Source organism: Lycorma delicatula, chromosome 1, assembly GCF_047948215.1.
Source record: "Lycorma delicatula isolate Av1 chromosome 1, ASM4794821v1, whole genome shotgun sequence".
NCBI lineage: Eukaryota > Metazoa > Arthropoda > Insecta > Hemiptera > Fulgoridae > Lycorma > Lycorma delicatula.
Window position 1 is genome coordinate 378315103 of NC_134455.1, and position 20834 is coordinate 378335936.

General features: G+C 36.3%; 1 protein-coding gene across 1 annotated transcript in view; it reads left to right on the forward strand.

Annotated features, from left to right (window-relative positions):
• The first annotated feature begins 804 nt into the window (after nt 1-804).
• LOC142317965 (ionotropic receptor 21a-like) overlaps nt 805-20834 on the forward strand; it is a 66113-nt gene continuing 46083 nt past the window's right edge. The window contains 4 exon segments of the mRNA XM_075354497.1: nt 805-999; nt 9383-9715; nt 13860-14082; nt 14185-14206. Coding sequence (XP_075210612.1) covers nt 805-999; nt 9383-9715; nt 13860-14082; nt 14185-14206 — 773 coding nt within the window.

Here is a 20834-nt window from a genome sequence, read left to right on the forward strand (position 1 = left end):
GACTGACTGTGTTCCTTTTGTACTGGACGTGTAGAGTTATAAATCATCATTAGTTCTTATCTTATCATATTTTTTGTTGATGTATGCAGAATTTGTTCATTCAGTGTCATATTGGTGAGTGCAGGGCTCAGTAACTAGTAATTGTGTTACAAAAAAATTCAGTTTTTTCAAATGTATATTTATGCATTTCAATATTTTTTTGTTTTTACACAAATTTATTTATAGATATTATATATCGTTTTACATATATACTGTTTTTAGTGAAACATATCGTACTTTTATCTTTTATTTTATTAGTATAGATACTATTTTTGTTTTATGTTAATATCCTATTTGTAAAATTAATTTGTTTGTACGAAAGTAAATCATTGTAAGTTATTTCTTTCTTTTTATTATTTGCAATTTTATTGTTACTATGACGTTCACAGGTGTAGAAAAAATTGCTAATCACAATACGGACTCAGAAGTATCAGCATGTTCTGATCATGTTCTAAAGTTAAATACATGCTAAGTAAATACAGAACAACTAAATGAAATTTGAATTAGCCAGCAAAATATGTGCGAACTTGATCACATAATCTGGTTATGCATTTACCTGTAGTATAAAAGGTAGCAAAAGACACGAAAGCATCACTTGATGCATGCCAACTCATTACTTCAGATGATATTTTGCATGAAATAGTAACCTACACAAATACTTATCTAGCAAAAATGCAGCTCAATTACAAGCGTGAAAGATCAATTTTACACACTAATATAAATGAAATAAGAGCTTTACTGGAACTTTAATATTTAACAGGAACGATGAAATCTTCCAATGTGAATCTTCAAGATCTTTGGGCTGACGATGGAACTGCTCCAAAGTATTTCAAAACCGTTATGTCAAAAAATAGATTTTACATCTTATTACAGGCTCTATGTTTTGACAACATTATCGATAGGGATGAAAGAAAAAAAATAGACAAATTAGCATCTATCCGTCTTATATTTGATGAATTTGTAAGACATTGTTCCGAATATTATACTCCTGGAGAGCATTGTACAATTGATGAAATGCTTGTGGGATTCCAAGGAAAGTGTAGTTTTCGGCAGTACATTCCCTCAAAGCCAAATAAGAATAGTATAAAAATCTTTTCATTAGTTGTTTCTAGACATTTTGTACATTCAATATGAAATTATTCTCTGGAACATAGCCGGAGGGTCAGTATAGAAAAGACAATAGTGCAAACAGTGTGGCAAAGCGCCTTATTGAACCTATTGCGAACACTGGACGCAATGTACTACGGATAATTGGTTTACATCTGTAAGTTTATCAAGACATTGTCTAAAAAATGTTAAAACTACAACTGTAGGGACGCTGAGAAAAAAATAAACGTGAAATTCCTCCATTACTGCTGGAAACAAAACAGACCTTTGAAAAAAATCATGTTTTTGTATGGAGAAAATGATTGTCCTCTGGCATCATATGTGCCAAAAAGAACAAAAATATGCTTTTACTACCCACCACGCATTACGATGATGCTATACACTCTCAAAATAAAGATTTTAAGCCAGAGATGATCGTACAAAAGGAGCTGTAGATGTCGTGGATGAAATGGTTAGTATGTATTCTGTTTCACGCATAAGCTTCAGATGGCCACTTCCTGTGTTTTTTCTCTTCTAAACGTTGCGACAATAAACAGTCAAATAATTTTTAGAAGTAATACACAGAAATTAATTTCAAGACGAGAATTCATAAAAATTCTATCCAAAGAACTAACAAAACCTTTTCTAATAACACGAGTTTCAATAAAAAATCCGGATCCAGTTCTAAAATTGCAAGTACGAAGACAAGCTAATCTGCCAGAAGAGGAAGAGCTACCTATGGCAGTGATCGAAGAAGATCGATAGAAATGCTCTTACTGCCCAAAAAAAACAGAAAAACAAAAGTTAGGTGTGTAAAATGTCATTCTGATATTTGTAGGGAGCACAGTTACAATCTACACAAATGCAATAAAAAAAAGGGACCAGACACCGAAAGCGAGGATAAGCTAAAATATTACTGTATTTATAATAATTGAACTATTTTAGCTACATGGGATACGTTTTTTGAAAAATCTATAAAGTTGATTTTTTTTTAGTTCTAGGAAACAAATTAATTATTGGTAGTGTAAAAACAATTTTCTTATAATTTGTAACAGTTGACAGTTGATCTTTTAATTTTCAAAGTGGAAACTTATATGTTTTGTTTTTTTTTAAATAAATAAAAATAAGTGCAAGAATAAATTACGTGTGTTACGCAAATAAGGTGATAAAGTGTATTTAAAATCTCCAGAAGTAATCCAAACAAAATACATCATTTACGCAAGTAAATAGTAGTTATTATTAAATAATACTATCAGAGAATTAATTTTGTATCATTAATCAGTAATAACGAACATTAAAAAATAATTGTTTGCATAAAATTGACAATATGAAACAATGGAATAGAAAAAGTCGAACGGTGAGCGCAGCGCTCACCAGCCAGAACGGCGTAACATATGGCCTAGCCAGCAATGCCACTTGTCTCTCAACTTTTTGTTTATAATTTTAACATTTAATTAATTATTAATTATTCATAATTTTAAATTATACTTATTTATGAACAAATTATTTACAATTATTTTTGAATAAAAAAGAAATATTTGATTAATTATAAATGTATTATTTCGACTCCATTTTCGACGAAAATTTGTACCAATAGATTTTTTGATTCGCTTATTACGAATCTTAAATTAGTTTTTCAAATTTCAAAATGTTCAAAAACAATTTTTGCCCACCATTGTATTGTTTTTTTATGAAATTCGTTATACAAGGGTTTTTCAAGTCGTATATTACGAATTTTATATTCGTTTTTCAAAATTCAAAATGGCGGACAAAAGCAATAATAAAACTTTGTTATTTATTTCATTAATAATTATTAATCTATTAGGACGTTGATAAGTCTCGTTTCCCAGCATTAAATTGTAATTAAAAACAGCGTAAACCTTTTCGGCCTAATAGAATTACGAATTATTATTTTTTTTAACATATTAATCAATCGAAATTAAAGCAGCCGTTTCATCAATTCTTTAAATTTATTTTTGTCAGAAAAACAATTATTTAAACCATTTAATTAAAAAAATATACAAAATTCGTATATAACCAATTGAATACTTAGACGACATATTTTTAGAACAACATTTTTTATACAAAATTTTCATCAAATTAAAAATTAAAAGATTAAATATGATTTTTGAGAGACCAATTACTTTTGACAAAAGATTTTTGAAAAAAAAAATAGTTTCGATTACAATGTTGAGTATGTGGAAAGAAATATCGTCAAAATTTAATTTTTTATTATCGTTTCCCCACCACTTGAACGAAGTAAATAATATGTAGATAATACATTTATAATTAATCAAATATTTCTTTTTTATTCAAAAATAATTGTAAATAATTTTTCATAAATAAGTATAACTAAAAATTATGAATAATTAATAATTAATTAAATATTAAAATTATAAACAAAAATTCGTCAATTTAATTCACTTTCAAGTCGTCAGTTCTTTATTGAAGTTGAATTTGAAATACGCGCGTGGCTCGACTGTGAGGAGAATTCGAGCGAGCGATCGGCTCATTTCGGGCAAGTTCGTGGCTCCTCACCGTCATGTCTCGAGACACAAGTCAGCAATGCTGGCTTAAATAAGATACAAATTTGTTTTATTATGTTTTTTGACCTGAATATCTACCAAAACATCAATAACATAGTTTCATGATATCCAACGTAAAACAGAAAAAAATATCGGTGACCGAAAAACACGTAATTTAGGTTTGATGTACAACTTTATTAAATTACTAATAAGTGCGTAAATTTTACTATCAAAACTTGTAGAAAATTTAGTTCTGATAAAATTGACGTAATAATGTCTACGAAAATCAAACAAGAATAAACTTTTATTTTAAAAAACAAAAGAGAACAAAACTTAACTGAAAAATGATATGAATTTGTAAAAATTAAAAACTGCTGTTTTCCGTACGATAGATTATGACATTTAAAAATTAGTTCAGTAGTAGTAAATGTATAGTTCGAAATTAACTTGAATATTACTGATTGCTGTCATTTAATTATGATTACATGTTAATAATAAACGTTAGGCGGTTTAGTTGTTTTTCAATCTAATTTTCTTGAGAAGGCAAACGTTTAAACCTGTTATAAGCCTACTTTTCCTGAATAACACTTGATTAATAACACATGGTACTGGGGGTCAAGAAAAAGTACCAGACGACTTTGGAATATTGACTTCCATGGTGGAGAATTTTTGCAGAAGGTAGCAGAACTTATCCTTCCCTGTAGGAAGGTTAACCGAGGATAGAAGAACTTAATTTACCCACCGGGTTGGTCTAGTGGTGAACGCGTCTTCCCAAATCACCTGTTTTGGAAGTCGAGAGTTCCAGCGTTCAAGTCCTAGTAAAGCCAGTTATTTTTACACGGATTTGAATACTAGATCGTGGATACTGGTGTTCTTTGGTGGTTGGGTTTCAATTAACCACACATCTCAGGAATGGTCGAACTGAGAATGTACAAGACTACACTTCATTTACACTCATACATATCATCCTCTGAAGTATTATCTGAACGGTAGTTACCGGAGGGTAAACAGGAAAAAGAAAGAACTTAACCTTTCCTATAGGTTCTGGTAAAACTTCGTTTTGGGAGTAACCCACCCTTTTTCTTTCTTTTCTTATTGTTCTTTCTAACATCGAGGTAAATGTTGCCCCGGAGACTTACTCATTTGTGTATCATGATGCACTCCATGATCCCCTGGTATTTACAGTAGTTTCATCAAAATTTGAGATGCTTACATTTGATTTTTAGCAGGGTGACTATTCTGGTTTTATGAAACTGTTAGATAACAGAACTGTAATACTCTTTTATTTTCTGCCAACATTAGTGTACCTGCTTCTTGTTTTTGTGAATTGATTAATAAGCATATGGAAAATCATATTCCTCAAAAAAGGGTGCTGCTCAAGAAATTTCCTGCGTGGTTCTCTGTGACTCAAACAGTGTTTAAGATTAAAAAAACATTGAGCATAGAAATATAAAAAAACTGGGCACGATATTTGTTGTTATAAATTTTCACTCATAAATGCTTTGAGTATCATAGACTACCAATGTATTTTGGCTTATTGAAAGCAGGCCAAAATACTTTTAAGGGAAGATAACATTTCTGCAGCTAGAAACTGCAGAGGCTGATCTGAAATGTAGGCCACTAAACCTTTTCAGATTCATAAAATCCTTTTTAAGTAAAAAGTGTGGTTTGAGACTAATAAAAAAATATAGTAGGATAATTACTGATGCAGAAGAGTTAGTTTTGTGAGGAAGCAAGAAATTTTGAATTTTATTTTCATTTTGTATTTCAAATGAATAATCCTGCATATACTGTTATCTATGATGAAGGATATAATATGGACACTATTGATGTCCCTTTTGTTTCAAAAAAGGAGGTATCAAGAGGCACAAGTGATTTAATCTACAGCTGCAGTTGGTAACGATGGTATTCCACCATTTATAATAAAGGTCTGGGTGATTTCATTGTTACTTAAGTTCACTAACAGTTTAACTAGTGAAATTTTTCCCAGTTGTTGGAAGTTCTGGTTTCCCCTGCTCCTAAAAAGGGAATTCTCCATTTAATTTAAGCCTGTATCAGTGTTGAATGTAGTTTCAAAAATCTTTGAAAAAATTATTCACCAACATTCTGCTTTGTTTCATAGTATCTTGCCTCATCAACATGGTGTTATATCTATGTGGTCTACCATAACTAATCTTAATGTATGTTATTGTTTCCCTGAGATCAAAGGTAGGAAAAAGATTGATGTTGTATATTTCAACTCTCAGAAGGCCTTGGCAAGATACTTTATGATTTATGTTTGTAAAAATTTGCTCTTTTTGGAATCAAAGATAGTATTTTAAGTTGGCTAAATCCTAGCTTTTTGAGAAAACATTTAAAGTAAAGGTGTTATGTAGGATTTCTAGTATGTATAGTGCTCTATGTAGTGTTCCTCAGAGTTCTAACTTGGGTCCTCTGCTTTACAGTTCATCATAAATAATAATTTCACCTTTATTTTTTCAAAGATCCTTTTATTTGCAGATGTGAATTGTAAAAATGATCAGTTGAGTTTTTCAGAGTGAAATTAATAGAATATATGAATGGTCAATTATTAATAGAATGCCCCTCAATTTAGAAAAAAACCATTGCCATTACATATTCCAGAAAGACATTGAAAGTTAAATTTCTGCGGTTGGTCATTGTCAAAAATATAGAAAAGAAGTAGTTATGGACTTCAGAGTTTTGTTTGATTACAAATTATGGTTAAGTGAATGTATTTTCCGAACAGTATCCAAAGCAAAGAGAAACCTTGGACTGCTTTTATGGGTCTGTCGCTTGTTTCAAGATGTTCAGTTGATCCTTCATCTGTGTAAGAAAATGGTTAGCCCAATGCTTGAATACTGTGCCCCAGTATAGAAGTACAATAGAAACTAAAATTCTAATTTATTTAATTTAACTGAAAATGTTCAGAAACAACTTTTTAATTTTTGACATACAGATTTTACTGAAGTGTTTTTTGATTGTATGGCCCAGTGTAGTTTCTGGGGTCTTAGTTCCCTGAATGATCAATGATTGTTTCAGGATGTTATATTTACTAGTAAGGTACTTAAAAAAAGTATTCTTAGGGATATAAACAATATTGATTTATGAGTGCCTTATGTTAGACCCAGAAAGAATCATCTTTTTCTTTGGATGCAGCAGCCAGCTTCATTGGTTCCTTTGGTGCTTAGAAAAATTAATGTTATCTTTTTAATATTGTGAAGTTGATGATGGTATTTCATTAATAAGTGAAGCCATATATATAAATAATTAGGTAACCGATCATAAATTTTTTTTTATATACATAATAATTATGGCTTGTTTCAATAATTTGACCAAGGTCTTAGCTCTGGGCCTTTAACTCTGTTATTTTTATTTATGGATTTTATGTTCTATATTGCATGAATAAAAATCTTTGCTCATTAATTGGATTTTTATGTTTACTATAAATGTGATATTTTTCTAAGTTAGATGTATTATAATAATTATAACACGTCTAAACATATATTTGATAATGGTCATGCATACAATTCAAATACTTTTATGAAAAGTTTAGATATATCTTATAATTATTATATCTAATTTAGAAAAATATCACATTTACAGTAAACAAAAATCTAATTAATGAGCAAAAATTTTTTAAAGGTGATAAATTGTTTAAATGCGGCCTAAATATAGATATAAAAAGATAATAATTCAAATAAAATATCATTCTTAGAACTGCTTTCCATTGATTTTATTTTATTCCACCAGATTAGACTGTACATTTAAATCAGTATACTGATAGCAATCAGTCACGACTGCTTAATATTTTAATTCTTTAACTTTATTTTATAATGATATTTTAATCTCCTGATGATGGTCTTAGGACTAAAAGATGTCGAGAAGTCAAAATTAATTGCTGATAAGGTGGATTTGCACTTTTTAATAAATGATTAATTTTCTATGAGTTTTATACATATTTATTTCTTATTTTTTGTGGAATATATTAACGTTTTAAATTGTTCTGTGGCACTTTCTCCCTATCTAGGTCATCTCAACTTTCCAGAATTTTATTTCAGATTATTTCTTTTATTATTGTTTTTTATTTTTTTATTCTTTTGTCTATTATTTAAATAAACTTATCATTGTCTTTATTAGTGATAAAAAATATTGTTACTCGGTGATTAAAAAAATTAATTTCTGGGTTTACACCAGTATGCATTTACTGAATTTATAAGTAAATAAACTAATATCAAAATGCTTAACAACTTTATGGTTACTACAGCTCAAAACACACAAAAACATTTTTACCCTAATATTTTGAGTATTGTTTATCTTTTCCAGCAGTTATTGTATAGTATATACTACATCAATAGTAATGAATAGAATTATATCAAAAATCAACTTCCTACTTTTTTTAATTCAGAGTCTTATGAAAGATAGAGAAATGTAAAATAAGGCAGCAAAGTCTGTATGTGTGCTATGTGCCACATACATAAAATCTTAAGGACTGAACCAAAAATCTTCAATTTTGGCATGGTACTCTTCTATATATGAGACATTAATGATATTAATGTTTGGATTTGAGGTGTTTAAGAGACAGCAAGTAGAGGAGATGGGTTAGGGTTCATATCTTGGCTGAAGGCTAGACTTGAGGAAAATTTTACTCACATGAGTCTTGAACTATTTTAAAAAAATGAAAATTTTGTCTTAAAGTGTTGTGTTGATTATTTGGAGATTGAATAAGTAGGCGAATCTATATTGAGTTTATGTAGTTAAATTTATTCATTTGTAGAATACATTTTTGATTAAGTATATCTGGTAGTCTTGTTTGTTGTAGTTTGATTTCAGTTTAGTAATAACAAATTGAATATTAATAATACAGAGTATTTGAAGTATATTGAATCGAATTAACGTAAATGAATGATTGAATAACTAAATGCATTGTGTGTTACCGTCTCACTACACCATCTTGCAACGTGTGCCCACACCCGAATGTAACAAAGAAGTGCACGCGTGTCGTCAGCCCTAGCAGCGTGAAATGCAACTACAACAACAAGCTACCATTACAATATTTTGAATAAGAAAGCATGATATTAAAACTTAACAAAGAGTTTCTCCAAATTGACTCCCAAATAAAAAAATAATGGTTTTAGTCAAATTTTCAACTTCCTCCAGATTTGGTTTATCATTCTACTCAGTGGAAACTTTTAGCAACACCATTGCTGATTTATTATATTCATATTTTTTTAAATTACATCTCTTGAGTGCAACCATTTTATAAAGAACACCGTTCTCAAAAAGGATACATTATTTGTTACAAATATTCTTACCAGACAATCATAAAGCACGTGTAATACAAGTTTGATTTTTCTTTATACTACTGGCGTTTATTTTATAGACTGTACCCATGATTAATTCGAGTTAAGGTGCTGCTACATAAGGCTGAAATGCTGATATGCAACACACATTTGCCTTATTGAGTTAACTAATATTAATAAAACCTCTATTCAGTAGTGTAAACCACTTTATTCCCCACTTTTCTTCACAAGCTTGTACAACACATTGTTGTTCTTTACAGACTATGCCTTTTTAGGGGGTGTGTTTGTCCCATGTCATTACCTACAACTATTGCAATTACAGCATCTAACATTAATTTGTTTTGAAAATAAGATATTGAGATTTGCGATCAGTGAATTTTTTATGTTTAATATACTTTTAGTTTAAATACTTTTCTACTTATTTTATTACAGGAGATTATTGATCAGTTACTTATAACATATCCTATATCACTAACACAAGGTAGGATAATCACAGCAAACACAACATATCAAGTAATAGGAAAAACTCTGAAATTGTCTGAAGTTAAAAATCAAGCTTATATATTATTAACTAAAGAAATTGAAACTGGTCTGGAAGTAATTGGTCCACAACCAATATCCAAAGTTGTTCTTATCACTCAGGTTTCACAGTGGCAGATAAATAACTTCTTAAGCAGAAAATCAGGAATATATTCAAATAAAATTCTCAATTTACTTATTATTGCTGATCCTTCTTTACAACTTGAAGAATTCAATGGTGAAAAGGTAATATTTTTTTTATATTGTTTTTACTAAGAATATACAATAAAAATCCATTTCTCTTATTTGCAATTAATCCATCAGTTTAATACGGAATTTAAAACTAATTGAAATCCTTACTGCAATCTAGGATATCTTATAATTTAATATATTTACTTAGGATTGTGTCTTGTGTCTTACTTAGGATTGTATCTTTATCAGGATTGTGTCATTAATTTTTCAAGATTTACTCATTTTGAATACATTTTTACACAGATTAATAAAATCAAAATTAAAGCTTACTCTTATGTCAGAAATCAGATTTTGAAATTTTTATTTTTGATGAAATATTGATTTTATTCACAATTATTTATTACATTCATGATGTCAGAAGTAATAGATTTGTTATTACACAAAACAAAGTGTAACTGCTACAGTATTCGTCTGAAAGGATCAAGTGTATATAGCATTAACCCATAAAAAAAATAATAAAATAAATTATAGAAATAATAATAATCCAATTATGTGAAAGTGATAAATAAAGTCAGTACAGAAAAAAATGTAACAATTTTTTTTTTGTTTGTGGGCGAAAAACGCCTGGGTGTTATCGCCCGGAATTTTATTAATAAAAGGGTAAAATAACTCCATAATAATAAAACTTATAAGGTGTAAAATTAGTATTAATCATATAATAAAAATTTATTAAAACAAGTCAAGAAGGTAAACTAAAACTCAAAACTAGTACCGCAGACGAAGTCTTTAAAATATAAAAGTTAAAATAATCGAATAAAGAAACTGTATAAAACTTACCTAATTCCGATTGGTTGTGCAAAAGGCTCCCTTCTCGGATAATAAAATTAAAGACATAGAACCCAAAAAATCAAAATTGAAAGTAAAGGTTAAAAATTATCAACAACTCTTCTAGCACAAAATATATATGATAGCATTAAATTTTTTGAAGTAACCTGGTACTATGCAAAAACAGAAACATCCGGTTCAAAATTTCGTTATTATTGTACAAGATATCACGGATGTTTCTAGGTAGATTAAACTTACGACGCAACGCCGCATAACATATGCAGTCCACGAGAATGTGGTGCACAGTCATGCGGCAGTTGCATCGTGTGCATAGGGGTGGGACTTGTCCTGACATTAGGTATTCGTGTGTGATTCTCGTATGTCCTATTCGAAACCGGCAGAGGACCACTTCCTCACGACAAGATTTTCTGTAAGAAAAGCCCAATGGCAACACTGAATCTTTAATCCGTCGGAGTTTATTATCGACGGTAGTCGCCCAGTCACTTTGCCACCTTGCTCTCAGTGATTGTTTTACACGATTAATAAAATCAAAGGTAGTAACTCGGGTGGTGAAAGGAGGTTGAATACACGCTTCTTTGGCAGCATAACCTGCTCTTTCGTTACCTAGAATGCCTACGTGGCTAGGGACCCAGCAAAAACTTACTTCTGTGTTCCGATTACCTAACTCAGCGATTACATCGTAAATTTCAACGACGACAGGATGTTTGGAATAAAAGTTTTCTAACGCCTGGAGAGCACTACACGAATCACTGCAAATAAGAATGTTTCTATATTTAGGGTTAACGATATTTAGAGCCTTATTTATAACGAGTAGTTCAATGGTAAACACACTCGTAATACTGGGTAGGCCAAACATATAAGTCCTTTCATTGACAACAAAAGCACAACCAACGGTACCGCAACAATGTAACAATTATTGAGGTATTAATTGATAGATTATTTTAAGTAAGATATGTATTCAAATACATATTCATTGGATATGCAGAAATTTCATTAGGTAATTCATTATAAATAGAAACTGGTGGATAATAAGAGCCTTTTTGAGATTTGAGATATGCTGTAAAACGTGAAAATAATTCTGGTTTTTGGTTTAGTTCAAGCAAATATTGTTATTTTTTAGGAACAACGTTTTTCTTTTTGTGTATGCAGATATATAAAAAATGAAGAGGCAGTTAGAAAGCAGTCATGATGGTCATAGTACCGAAGGTACTTCAGCGGATGGACTGAAGGGGAATCACGCCGGGATTACTAGGCTCAAAAGTTTAGTCTATCCCGGCCAGAACCAGAAAAAAAATTACACCATGGTCCATACGGATAGGAACGCAAATTACCAAATCCATCCAAAAATAAAACTTAACATTTATACCCGCCATTAAATAACCGATGAAATCCGCCCGATAATAGAAAGATACAGCAGCAAGGGACATTGTCCAGGCTCTGCGATCTGTAGGGAGAAATATTGAAACTCCCGCCATTCTTGCGTTGCATTCATGATGGTTCAAGTATGTACTGAGAATGGAGAAGAGTAAATTACATGGCCAAAAATATATTAGTCAAAAAATGCTCAAAATTTTACAATATGGACAACAGAAATATAACTAGTATATGCAAATGATAACTCAGTAATGCAAAGATTTTCCATATGATTAGCAATGATACTCCTACCTGAGAAAACTATTGCAACAGTTTTACACACGTTTAAACTTAAATAATTATCATTCATTTTTGAACTTAAAATTTTATAGTTCTTTAAAGTAATAGTTTCCTGAAAATGATTCCTGCCCTAGCATGCCTGCAAGGATCAAAGGAAACAGTAGAAACATTTTGATCAACAGAATCTCCGAAAAAATTAATTAATAAAAAATAGCTGAGACTTTTCCAATCATTCACTGCCTATGTGTAAGTACGTTATGGAATATAATGGAATGCAAAGTTGGCGGGAGTTTATAGATTCTCCTTACGGATCGCAGATCCTGGACAGTGTCCCTTGCTGCTGGATGATTCTATCGGGCGTGTTTTTAAAGGTTTATTTTATATGACGGGTCTAATTTTTCAATTTGTCTTATTTTATATTTTGATTTTAAGGATGGATTTAATTGCATTCCAATCCGTTGTTAAACTAGCGTTATCAAACCCATTTTATGGGCCGACCGCGGAAGGCTAGGCTTATGAAACCTATTCTCCCGACGTAATTCCCCTTCAGACCGTCCACTGAAGTCCTTTCGGTGCTAACGCTTCATAGGCTAGCAGGAATACGCCACAACGGGGCACTAACTGTATGGAGGGAGCAATACGCCCCCTTCTCCGGAGAAGTCGCAATTGCTGATTTAAGTTAATTTAAATGTAAGTTTTAAAAGGAGAGGTTGAGTAGAAGCTCTTCATCCACTTCTGTGATGGCTGCCTTTCGGGACGCATCTCTGCTGGGCTCTTTTCCGGACTCCTGTCCGTGGTGTTGGGTCGAGTAGAGGGTCTTCCTTCTTCTTCCGATGACCTCTTCATTCTTCTTTGGCCTGCACTTTCCGAGAATTGGCAGTAACGAAGTTACATACCATTAACCTTAGTATTCCCATGGCCCCGAAGGGCTGAACGGGGGAAATTGCAGGTTTCTTCTTTCTTCCATGCTGTCAGTGGCTGCTGGGCTCGTTAGTACGTTATGCTGACAAATGTAATGCAAATATAACCTTTTTTAATGAAAAAAAAAAAAATTTAATTAGTCACTCTTTTATTAATCATTTCTTTTTATTTTTTTTTTTAATTTTATTTATAGATGTTTCCCTGTAAGATTTTTTTTGTTGACTTCAACTGTTTAGGTCCATCAATAACAACAGATCTGCTTGTGACTGTGGAATCTTGTAATACTCATGACATTAGACTCTAAATGAGGATTGTGTATTAAGCCTTTAACTACAGAAAGTTGCAATTTCATTTGCTAAATATATAATTACAACCATTTCTTCAAAATGAAATTGGCTTCATTATCTTGGACTTTGAACAAGTACATTCTTATCATACCTAACTGTTGTGGATATAAGGTACGCATACTGATGAGGCAAAAAATAATTTGTTAATCAAAATAATGATAAACATGGAAAAACTTATTTTGATAATGATTTAACTAAATTGAACTAAAAGTTGTTAATTCCAGCAAAAGATATGGGTATACAAGCCGAAAAATTAATATTAGACAGAAAGTTGACAAATGGGTTCAACTTAATATGTAATTCACTGTACTTATTCATATTAATGACAATGGCCACTTCAACTTATACTATCTGAAATATATTTTTTTTAAAATAAATTTATTACTAAAGAAATTTAATTTAATAGTTTTATTATGTTTCTCAAATCACAGAAAGATATCAACATGTATACTCAAAATTTGTACGCTGATCCTCTTGGTGACACTAAACCACAAATATTAACAGCATGGAGGTGCAACTATGTAACACGTCCTAATATCAACCTATTTCCAAATAAACTAAAATCTGGATTCAATGGACATATGTTCAAATTGGCTGGAGCTCAACAACCACCATTTGTTTTTAGGAAGTAAGTAAATACAGAGCATTTAGAAAGTAAATACATACCAATACATATAAAATACATATCTGTTATATATTAAAAAAAAAGAAGTAATTTCAATAGAATTAAGATTTATACCTGATTTACATTTACAGATCGGTGGAATGCTGTTCATCAGTATTTTAGGATGTTCTTTCGTTTTTTACCTAAGAACAAATTTCTTTTGTTCATTTGTGTTTTTAAACTCACTAGTTTTAATTCAAAAATTTTCATAAGTATAATCTTCCTGTGAAAACAAACCAGTATTTTGAAGTTTCTGAAATGTGGGGAGTTTTCTTTATAAATTTTATTTTTTCATCTCTACAAAAAGACTAATCTCTAAAGAACAAGATAACCAGATATTTGTTGAGATGATTCATCAATTGAAAACAAGTGTTTGGAAGTCCCCAATATTTGTCTATATTTGCTGTTATGCTATTTTGTTGAAATTATGCATTGTTTTCATATTCAGTAAGATCATCTCGATTCCCCCCGAGGGGAGAAGATCCCACCTCGTAACGTGTCCGGGCGCTACACCACCCCCTCCGTTCCTAGCCAGTAGTGGCTTTAACGGAGGACATCTTCTCGCCCTCAAACTGATTGCGCACCACAGCTTTCAGTCCAGGCCCCGCAGAGATGCCACCGATGTAGATGCCCCGAGGGACATCTGCATCGGTAAAGTTCACCCCGAAATAGTTTTTCGTGTTTATGTCTTCAGAATGAAGACAACGGACACCTGCAGCTACCACGTCGCCCTCAGGAACTAAGCTAGAAGCCTAACCGCGGAACGAAGACCCCGCGCCTAGTCCTAACTATTATAGAGCCAACTACTGAATGTCTCAGATCCGTACTAATAGCCTCAACAACAAACTTTCCCACTAAAGTTTCATACATCGAAATTTAGACCTAGTTCCCTTAAGAACCCCGCTTAATACTCAAAATGAGTTCCTATCTGACTCCGCTCCGGTCTGCCCGGGAGAGGAGAATTAACGCCTACTCCCGCACAGCGCCATCACGGAGTCCCGCGTGACATTCACCATCTTTCGCAGACCGCCTTCAAGACTCCCCTGCATACCACCAAAGCAGTACCCAGAGAAGCCCCGCCGACAGTGTCATTAGCTCATAAGTGCCCCCGTCGGAGCGCGACCGCACCTACCGGGCAAGGATAGCCCTGCCCGCCGACAACGGCCGCAACTCCGCCGACAGCGTGATTAAATACATGCCACCAATACATCTAACCGAGGCACGCTGCCTTAAGCGCCTACCTTCGGCCAGTCAACTGCCCAGGCGGTCCCTAGCCATCCAGGTTCCTATCACCTACTAAATCCCTTCGGCAGCCCTGCTCAGGGCGAGGAAGCGAAGGAAGCCAGCAACTATTGTACACTCTCTACGAGTCCTCCAGTTGACTCGTAGATTCAAAATAGAGTTTACTCTCTCGAGTTCCCTAGCAACTCTGGTACGCTCAGCTTCGTACCGGGGACATATGTGAAGGACATGGTCCGCGGTGTCATCGACCCTACAGTCCGGACAAAAGCCGGAATCAACCAACCTAAACTTAGCCAATTTATCCCTAAAGGCACCATGTCCAGAGAGGAACTGAGTGGTATGCCGATTGGGGGATACCCAGCTAACAGCTCGCAACTCCCTAACATTGGGAAATATACCATGCGTATAACGACCTGTCAAAGAAGTATCCCACCTATCTTGCCAAGAGTCGAAACCTTGGTCTTCGATCTCACGCATACGCCCAGCAGTAAGAAGGTCTCCCTTCTTTGCAACATATCGCTGGTTACGTTCCGTAGCCGAAATATCTACAGGTTTGATGCCCGCGATCACAGTTACTGCCTCTCGCGAGACAGTCCTGTAACCACCGACAACCGCTAACAAAAGAAGACGCTGGGCTCGTAATAGAATGTCCATATAACATTGGTACCGCAAACGATGAGCCCAGACGGGCCCAGCGTGCAACATAATGGCCTCACAAACGCCTTTATAAAGAATCCCCATGGTACGGAAATTCAACCCCCAATCGGGATGGACCACTCTACGGACGCCGAAGAAAGCATCAACTGCCTTCTTCGCCACATACTTCAGGTGCTCCTTGAAGAGAAGCCTCTCATCAAGGATAACACCCAGATATTTCTGAAGGGTGACATACCTAATTGAGCGACCGTTCATCACAACCCGCGGATGGCGAGTCGCAGCTAGACGGCCCTTCAAAAACATCATAGTGGTTTTCTCCGCACTGAAAACCATCTTATGCTGAAGACTCCACAACCGCAAAACCCTACATGCCTGTGCCGCTCTGAGCTCAATCTCAGCACGCGAGCCACCCTCAACCAGCAGCAGTCCATCGTCGGCATAAGCCACAACGCGATAGCCACTGGGCAAACGTAGCCGCATGAGAGAGTCAAACTCGATGGTCCAGACGAGTGGACCTAATACACTGCCCTGCGGACATCCTTTTGACAGGGTCTTTCCTACTTGCGAACTGCCGTCACGAAGGACAACAGTTCTTTCGCTGAAATAACTCGAGAGTGTCCTAATTTCATCCTGCGTGAAACCACGCTTCTGCAATTGAAACAAGGCAGAGGGCCACCACAAGTTATTAAATGCCCCGGATATGTCCAAGAAGACACCGAGTACGTACTTCTACTCACTGCCTGAAGCCAGATCCAGGACCCTATGAATCGCATCCTCTGTACTCTTACCGGGTCTAAATCCATACTGGTCGTCCATCAGCATGTGATTCAAAGTGAGCCTACTATTAATGCGAAGGTTACCTTTTCGAAAATTTTCGCAACAACTGGTAAGAGCGTCAGAGGACGGTAAGAAGAACTAACCGTGGGGTCCTTGTCGCCACCCTTGAACAACAGCTTCAAGATTCCACGCTTCCAGCAAGCTGGGAAATACCCGGCAAACAAACACCTATTGAACACCCTAGTCAACGGGCCAAGAATTACAGGCAGAGTGCGAACAAGGAGCTCCACCGTGATACCATCATATCCGGGGGCTTTGTTACTAGCAAGGCTACAGATTACTTGGCGGACTTCCGCCTCAGCAATCTCCAAAGACACAGAGTCCGTATTGAAATTTACAACCGCCGCTCGAACTCTCCGGTGATACGAGGTCTCACCAACCTCGGTATCATCGGGGAGCAGATAGTCCATCAGAAGAGATAGAACACGATCTTTCTCAACAATAACGCCGTCCTGGGTCGAGAGAGCCGACATAAGAGTGTCCTTTTTACGTTTGTGACCAAGTACACGATAAACAACACCCCAAGGGTCTTTATTGCCTTGCTCTTGAACAAAAGAGCGCCAGGAATCTCATTTAGAAGTCCTAATTCTATGAAAATACTCGTTCCTTTTCTGACGATACTCCGCAAACAAGGCCTCGCGCCTGTCAGGATCACGCGCACGCTGTGCTGCTCTCCTGAATCGGCCCACGGCCTGCTTTATCGCAGTCAAGTCCCGAGACCACCAACCAGCTACTCTCTCTCGACCCGTACTACGAGGGATTGAGAGTTGTGCGGCTTCAACCACCGCAGAGGAGAAATTCTCTGCCAGGTTATCTAGAGGAACCTCGTCCAGGGTACGAGTGAACACCCGCATCCTGGCCGCAAGAATATTGGAAAACTTGGGCCAATCCGCCCGCCTGTGCAAGAAGCGTCCCTGCTGAACAGGGGCGTCCCTGTCTAAAGACATCGCGCAGCCCACCTATCCAATCAAAAACTATGAGCCGATGGTCGCTTTCGCAATCATCGACTACAGACCAGTTCTGAATTCTACCAGGAATATCCTTGCCTATGGTAACATCAATGTTGGTACCTAGGAAAGTCCTCCGCAATCCCATCGCACCGGCGAAGGTTGCCGACTCGCCGGCGACATTGAACACCTCAAAACGGTGCTGCGCGATGAAACCTTCTTGCAATTCACCGCCGTCGTCTGTGATCCCACTGTGCCAAAGAAGCGATTTGGCATTCGCATCAACTCCGATAAGAATAGGACGACCCGCTACCTGCCTGATAATTCTATCCCATCTTTCCAAATGTAATTCAGTGGGATCTCTGTACTGAAAGTACGAACTAACCACAACTAGGTCGAAACCATCTACAGCAAGCTTGACAACGACATGATGTGTGTCAGAGGTTTGCCGTACAAAGACGCTATCTATAGACTTCCTGCACAGAACGGCGGATTTACTTTCACCTACATGGAACTTGTTCCAGCCTGAAAAACCTGGCAGATCACCCTTGACAACATACGGGTATTGGAGAAGTAAAACATCGAGGCTCCGCTTTTCAACGACGTTACCTAACTCTACTTGGACCGCATAGGCACCCTGGGCATTGAGTTGACCGATCCTAACCATCGAGCGAGTTGAAGTAGACCTCAACCGCTCTTAAATAACTACCGCACTCCCTACTATTGATGGAGTGCCTATGGTTTCTACGTAACCGCTTGCAGTTAACGCAGACCGGAGCCTCCTTCTTTTGCGGACAGTCGTCACGCTTGTGGCCCTCCTCACCACAATGCGCGCAGACCGACGCAAACTTACAGAATTTGGCCCTATGGCCGAACCTACAACATTTGAAGCACCTCTGTACGTCAAGGTATTCCTTGACAAGGCAAGAGGCAAAATCAACGAAGACTCTACCCTCGGACAAAAACTTCTGGTGGAGACCAGCACCTAATTCAAATACTCCGTGATACCGAGGGGCATCACGCTTTCCAGTCTTAAAGACTAACCTACACTGCTCTTTGAACGGTGCCGCATCCAAATCAGTATTCTGCTCCCGAATGAGAGACAGAACTTCCACATCAGAGAGACCCCGCTCGATGTCATATATGATGACTCGGGGCTTTCTCAACCGCTTGGGGTCCACCTTAACCTCAAGCTTCTGCACCGCTGGAGAGTCCTTGATGACTTGGACTGTCTCCTTGTTATCCGCAACAACGACTAAACCTTTGCTGGTCTCCCGATCTCCCGTATGTCTCGAATCCTAAGCCGATTCCGGTCGCCACGAAGGACTTCCCGGAAATCACGTTTCAATTCCTGACTCGTGGTCTTGGAGCCTTGTTAACAAAAACTACCTCCGGCTTCTTTACCGCTTTGCTGGCCTCTCGTTTGGTCTTCTGGACCTCAGCGTTACGCCTGGGCTGCACTGGGGCCTGAACTCTTGGGGCTTGGAGGCCAAGGCCTCGAAACCCTCGCTCACCGCCGTAAAAGCTTCCCTCAGCTTACCTAGCCGGGGGAGAATTGTCTTCCTCGCGCCCGAGCTGACCCCGCCGGGAAGCGAAAGAAAGTCTACCAAGTAGTCCAGGTCCTCCTGGACTACCTTCAACAGCAGGGCAGAACTACCAGGTCTGCCCTTTGAATTTTTAAATGCCTCTACTACAGGGGAGGACCGCACCAGGGTGGGTGCCCCTGTGTCCATCGCGTCGCTTACCTCGTCCTCTGAGGAGCTAGTCGACGGCACCGGCGCTGGTTTCCTCTTCCGCCTGGACTCCGACACCACTCCGTCTCTCCCTGGAGTCCGCCTGGACTCCGGCGCCTGGTTTCCTCTACTTGGAACTCCGACATGGCCGAAGATTCCCTAACGCACTGGAAAACTGACGAAATTCTCTCTGTCTCCCTACTAACTGGTTTGGGCAAGCCCACGGTGTGACAACCACCCGCAGCGAGTACGGGCAGCTGGAGACCCTTACGTTCTCCTGTCACTCTTTGTGCCTCTTGGCCGCTGCTGGATCGATTGATTGCGATACTACTCGTACGGCAAAAAACCACAAATTACGGCCCTCGCTCTGATAAGAGCGCAGAAGGACTACAGGCTCGGCCTGTTCTGTTACGGGGGCTAACGACCAGCAATCGTTGCCACCTTATAGCCCCGTTGAGGCGGACACGCGTCGCAGAAAACTTTCTCCGTTCACTCTCGCAAAAAGTGAAAAGATGAGTCTATATTTTAACCTTGTGCTAGCTGTGTTCGCAATCCTCGATTGGTAGACTTGATACCACTGGAAGGTACACACTCGACCAGCAATCAAAACACCAAAAGTAGACAAAAACCACAGTACTCTGGGCGCACTAAAGGAGACCAGAGTATGAGTATTTAGTATGATCAGCTATTTTTTTATAAAGAGGGTCATAAGTCACTTGACTTGTTTCATGATATTCTGCACTTCAGTCTACTCTGTGTTAATCTTTCAGCCTCAACAATTTTAGTGCATTGTTCATACTTAATTATCTACTTTATATATTTTAACTTTTGTCTTCCTTTAAAGTTTTTATCCTCTATATATCCTTCCACTACCAAATTAACTAAATCTAGATGTCTTATTATGAAGCAGAGTAGCTCTGTTTTTCTCTTTACATGGTTTTGCTACAAATGTTTACCTGCCATATCTATTTAAGACCTATTTAATTAATTCTTTATCAACATACTACATTTTCAGCCCCCCCCCCTCCACCACCACTGCAACACCACATTTCAAAGATCTCTATCTGTTTATCAAAACAGAAGATCTTTTTTACCATTATCCATTTTTTCTATTATAAAATACTAAATTCTACATAAAAATTTTTTATCTTTATAATACTTAGATCTATATTCAATACTAGCAGACTTCTTTACTGCATAAACTCATCTTACTTCTATTATGTATTGATAGACAAAAAACCTTCAATCATTATTCAATGATAATTCAATCATTATTTTTTTAATAATTATAATTTATATCTTGCTTATTTCTTCCCATTTTATAAG